This window comes from Terrapene carolina, unplaced genomic scaffold (assembly GCF_002925995.2).
Source record: "Terrapene carolina triunguis isolate 2854851 unplaced genomic scaffold, T_m_triunguis-2.0 Scaffold16929, whole genome shotgun sequence".
NCBI classification, from domain to species: domain Eukaryota; kingdom Metazoa; phylum Chordata; order Testudines; family Emydidae; genus Terrapene; species Terrapene triunguis.
Genome location: NW_020681280.1, coordinates 1 through 5,048, shown reverse-complemented (window position 1 = coordinate 5,048; position 5,048 = coordinate 1). Strand labels below are relative to the sequence as shown.

Sequence of the window (5,048 nt, the reverse complement as noted above, 5' to 3'; positions counted from 1 at the left end):
CCTGCGCGGACACAAACAGCTCTGCAGGGCACCACACAGCAGCGACAGGGCTGTGTCAAGCCTCAGCCTCCCACAGACACCCCACCTGCCCTGCCCCATGGACCACCGGCCCCACTCGGGGCTGGGGGCTGCCTCCCCTCCGGGGCCCTGGCATGCAGCACCGTCCTCCCGAGTGGCTGGGACACCCCCACACCCGGGCACAGACATACTCTGCTCTGCTCACAGCGCCCGCTGCCCGGGAGTTTAAAGCACAACCACGCCTTGTTCAAAATAGCGCCTGGTGCGCTCCCCTCAGGCCGAGCCAGCTGGGGACTACAACTCCCAGAATGCTCTGTGGGCCAGGGCCACATGCTGCTGCTGCGGGATGGAGAGAGCGGGGCGGGATTCGGAGCCCGAGGGCTGGGTGCAGAGCGCGAGCGGCACGGGTACAACATCTGTGTCCGCAGCCCAGCCGTCAGCCACAAAAATGGGCCGTGGGTATCCGTGGTGCTACCCCTCGGCTGAACCCACCAGCCCCCACTCCCCTCTCGGAGCTGGGGAGAGAACCCAGGAGTCCTGGCTCCCAGCCCCCCCGCTCTAACCCATAAGGCTCCACACCCCTCCCAGTGTCCTCATAGATTCCCATTCTCCTTTTGCCAGGATTAGGTGGTTATCCCCAGGGTGCAAAACAAAAGCCAGGTGAGTGTAAACAAAGGGGCTGCAGGTCGAGAGTGAGGAGCACCGGCAGAGCTGGGGGGCAGGACTGGGATAGCAGGGGGCTGTGGGTCAGCATTGAGGGGCACTGGCAGAGCTGGTGGGGGAAGGACTGGGCTAGCAGGGGGCTGTGGGTCAGCAGTGAGGGGCACCGGCAGAGCTGGTGGGGGCAGGGCTGGGATAGCAGGGGTTGTGGGTCAGCATTGAGGGGCACCGGAAGAGCTGTGGGGGCAGGGCTGGGCTAGCAGGGGGCTGTGGGTCAGCATTGAGGGACACCGGCAGAGCTGGTGGGGGCAGGGCTGGGATAGCCAGAAGCTGTGGGTCAGGATTGAGGGCTCCCCCTGTACTCTGTGTGTCTATTTCAGGGTACTTCCATGCTGCGCTGCCCCTGGGAGGTGAGTCGGACCCCACTGCCCCTTATATTCTCATACCCACTCTGCTCCTCTAACTGCCCCTTCTCAGGGAGATCAGTGCCTGGCCCTCCACTACACCCCCGCCCCATGCACCCTGACCCCTCTGCTTTTCCTCCCCAACAGGCCTTGGGGTGGCTGGCAAAGCCCCCAAAGCAGAGAATCCCTCCCATTCACCCCCCATCGGTGTCCCCTGCGGTGTCTCCATCCCTCTTGATGTGCGCCCCGTCCTGTGTCCTCTTCCCCATCCCCCACCACCTGTTTCTTTTCTCGCTGGAGATCCCACAGCACACACCAATGACACCTTGAGGAGAGCCCCCTCCAACTCCCTGGGGGAGAGGGGCTCACTGGGCTGTGGGGGCCCTGAAGGGGTTGAAAGCCCTCCCCCCCACAGGTCCCAACCCCCTGCTAACCAACTCCCCCCCATTACTCTATCCCTCTCCGCCCCCCATGATCCCACCCCCAAATGCCAGAGCCCACAGTGTGGAAGCCAGATTCTTCAGGCTCTGGGTTGATCTCATTCTGGGTTCTCCTCCCCACAGGTTTTGGGGCAGGACCCAGAGCTGGCAGCTACCCCACAGCTCAACAAGGTAAGGGGCATAAGCTAAGGCTGGGGCTGGAATAGAGAGGCGCTCCCCCCACAGCCAGCGCCCTGCCCCACTCCCCACAGCGCCCCCTGCTGGGAGAGGCCGGGACTGGAGCAGTGCACCCCAATTTGTGGCTGATCTGAATTCTCTTGGCTCTGTAGGCTATCCTGGAGTAGGCGGTGGGTACCTAGTCAACGGAGCACAGCCCGGCTATGGGAATGGTAAGGGGATCCCAAAATATACCCCCTTCCCCCACACACCCAGGCTGAGCCTGTCTGATCTCCCATCTCTCTTCTAGGCTACGGTGCAGGAGGGAACAATCACCCTGGGGCCGGAGTCCAGTCAGGATACGGCAACGGTGTGTCCAATGACAGAGGGATAGGATTGAGGGGCACTGGCAGAGCTGTGGGGGGGACCTAAGGGCTGGGCTAGCAGGGGCTGCGGGTCGGGAGTGAGGGGCACCGGCAGAGCTGGGGGGGAGCCCAGGGCTGGGCTAGCAGGGGGCTGCGGGTCGGGAGTGAGGGGCACTGGCCAAGCTAACTGCCTTATATTATCCCATCCCCAGGTGCCCAGGCCGCATACTTAGGGCATTTCGCTGGCCCTGGCACAGATCTCTCGGCTGCTAAATTTGGTGAGTCCTGACCGCAGGGCAGGGGACTGCCTGGTTTGGGGGGATAGGAAATGGGCCACGGGGCCTTTTGCTCCAATCCAGCCCCAGTGTGGGGAACTGGCTGGCTCAAGGGGGACACAAAGGGGAGTTATCCCCCCATCCTGACACCCTGTCTATGTTGCAGGCCTGGGCCAGCTCCCATACAATGGGCAGCCCCAACAGGCCATGCCCACTGGTCTAGGGGGAGACTACAGCGCTGGGAAATACGGTAGGTGTGGGTAGGGACTCTGGGCTCATATAGGGGGTGGAACTTGTCCAGAGGGTTGTTATAGAGGAGATTGTAGTGGGCAGTCTCCCCTCCTGGAGGGTTATTTGAGGCACAGGGGTCTGTGCTAGGTCGCCCAATATCTTAGCCCCCGCACCCTGCGCAGAGATGTGGGGTGGGGGGCCGGAATGCCCCCCGCTAACCCTGCCTTGCCTAAACTAACCAGGAGACCCCGGGCATTTCCCCTATGGCCTGCAGCGCCCCGGGCTGGGTGCTGACAGGAAACCGTGCAGCAGCCCTGCTGGGATATCCACTCCCATCCCTGCCCCCAGTGGATGAGGGCCACCCGGATGCCGGGGTCCCAGAGTCCCAGGAAACGCTCCCTGGGGTCTCAGCACCACTCTCCTTCCCAGCCCTTGGTGGGATCTCCTGCTTCCCTGCTGATCTCCCACCACCACTGTGTTTCCTCCTCCAGGTGGCACGGGGCAGCTGATGTATGGGGCACAACTGGCTGGGCCCAGTGCCCTGGATGGTAAGAAATGCTCAGGGGCTGCCCAGATTGGTGCCTGCTCTCCTCCTGTGTCTGGACACACGGGTGCCCATCCCTAGGGGCTCAAAGCCCCTTCCCTGTGCTAATTTCCTCCTTCCACCACTGCAGGCAACGGGAACGGACCAGGATATGCGAACGGAGGGGACCTGCAGGCTAATGGACGGGCTGCTGGTAAGATCCCTCCCGACCCCAGCATCCCCTCCTGGGACTGGAGTAGCGGGAGCTCCCCCCACAGCCAGCGCTCCTGCCCCACTCCCCTCAGCGCCCCATGCTCACTCTTGTCTCTGTTGCAGGGGGATACGGGCCACTCACAGCAGGGCAAGCTCCCGGGGGTTATGGACTAACCCCAACAGCATACGGTAGGAGTGGGGGGGGGGAGATTTCACATTGCATCCTATTGTCTGGTGATGCAACCAAAACTGCTCTTGCGTGTGTGTCCTATGCCCTCTAGTGCTGTCCACGGAGAGCGATTCTCCTTTGGGCAGCAGACACCGGGACGGCCTGTGACCGGTTCTCATCTACTCTCATCCCCTTTTAGGAGGCAAGGAGGCCAAGTATGGCCTGAACGGCTTTCTGGGGAATGGATACAGAGGTAAGAATTGGGGAAGGCATGTGTATCAGTGGGGTGTGAATCTCAGAGATGGGGGAGAGGTGTGAATCTTGGAGGGGGTTTTCTTTGGGGAGGGCATAGGCTAAAGGAGCCGAATCTCTGCAGTTTGGCTAAGGGCTTGAGGCAGGAAGTGGCTGCAAATGTCACAGCAGTGTGAATTTCAGGGGGGTTATTTCAGGGAAAGGGGGTGCAGCAGGTAAGATATATGATGGTATGTCCCATGCAGAATCCATGCCCTCTTCTCTAGTGAAGGGGGGAGGCAGGGACTCCAAGAGGGAATGGCCGTCTATCACTCTGTATGTGGGCATCCCTTATAGATGCACCAGCCTCCACTCACTCTTGGAGATGTGATGCTCTCTTGAAGCTCTGACCCCATGTCTCTCTTTATTCCAGGTCGCTGTCCTTCCGGGAAGTGCTGAATGCCGGACCTTCACCTGGGGAACTCCACACCACAGGATGGCATGAGTCGGCCACTTCTGGTGCTAAAAAAACCAAGAATTTCTCCTGATATAAATTATCATCTTTCTCTTTATTTTTAATGGCTAGAGATCTGTCTTTTTAAAGGAAAAACAAATGGTGACTGTCAATTTAACTTGTTTTTGGAAAGTGAGGCTGCAACATTTTTGGTGACCCCTGACTAGGGTGACCAGATAGCAAGTTTGAAAAATCGGGACAGGGGTGAGGGGTAATTGGCACCTATATAAGAAAAAGCCCCAAATATCCGGACTGTCCCTATAAAATCGGGACATCTGGTCACCCTACCCAACCTCCCTGCCTCTTTGGTCTTGGCCAGTGAGGTGAGAAGGATTTTAAGGGTAGGTCAGTCCAGGAATATGGGATGCATGGAGGGGGGTGACTCAGTTGTTAACTCCTCTTCACTGGATAGGCAGCGAATATTTGTTTGTAGCCGGAGGGTGGGGTGTGGGAGTGTTTGTAATAAAGATCCCGCACAAAGCTGAAGTCTCAAGATCTTTGTATGCTGTACTGGTTACACTGGGGGCAGTTCACACCTCTCCCAGCAATCGGCGCAGGCTCTCAGAAGACTCAGGCAGACGTTGGTTCTCCTCCAGTCGCGTTTCGAAGCTTTTCTTTGCCATCCTAGCAGCTAGAGTCTTAATTACAAATAAAAATTAAAGCCGGGAACAATGGAGGGGGGGCTGTCCAGGCAACCATGGCTAGTCCTACCTACCCCGGACAAGGGGAGATGGTGGGTTATTTTCTCTGGGGTATTTAACATAGGGGAGGGATCCTCCCCCCCGAATGAAATGTGGGGCCTTGGTTTTCAGCCCCCCACATGCAAACCACCCATGCAGGTCGTCTCCC

General features: G+C 59.1%; 1 protein-coding gene across 1 annotated transcript; it reads left to right on the top strand.

The window, feature by feature from the left end:
• Positions 1-348: 348 nt before the first annotated feature.
• LOC112115256 (glycine-rich cell wall structural protein 1.8-like) lies at positions 349-4,666 on the top strand. The gene is made up of 13 exons (XM_026661768.1): positions 349-477; positions 618-678; positions 1,059-1,088; positions 1,646-1,693; positions 1,852-1,911; positions 1,989-2,048; positions 2,256-2,321; positions 2,485-2,568; positions 3,041-3,097; positions 3,224-3,286; positions 3,409-3,474; positions 3,654-3,707; positions 4,119-4,666. The coding sequence occupies exons 1-13, from the start codon at positions 349-351 to the stop codon at positions 4,142-4,144; spliced, it is 804 nt and encodes a 267-aa protein (XP_026517553.1). The 3' UTR covers positions 4,145-4,666.
• Positions 4,667-5,048: the final 382 nt, after the last annotated feature.

What these genes read in the sequence shown, in the direction of transcription:
- LOC112115256 (XM_026661768.1), top strand. Translation starts at nt 349, where the DNA reads ATGCTGCTGCTGCGGGATGGAGAGAGCGGGGCGGGATTCGGAGCCCGA. An exon ending in CTACCCCACAGCTCAACAAG is followed by an intron (nt 1,694 to 1,851) that starts GTAAGGGGCATA and finishes TTGGCTCTGTAG; the next exon opens with GCTATCCTGGAGTAGGCGGT. An exon ending in GGCTAATGGACGGGCTGCTG is followed by an intron (nt 3,287 to 3,408) that starts GTAAGATCCCTC and finishes TCTCTGTTGCAG; the next exon opens with GGGGATACGGGCCACTCACA.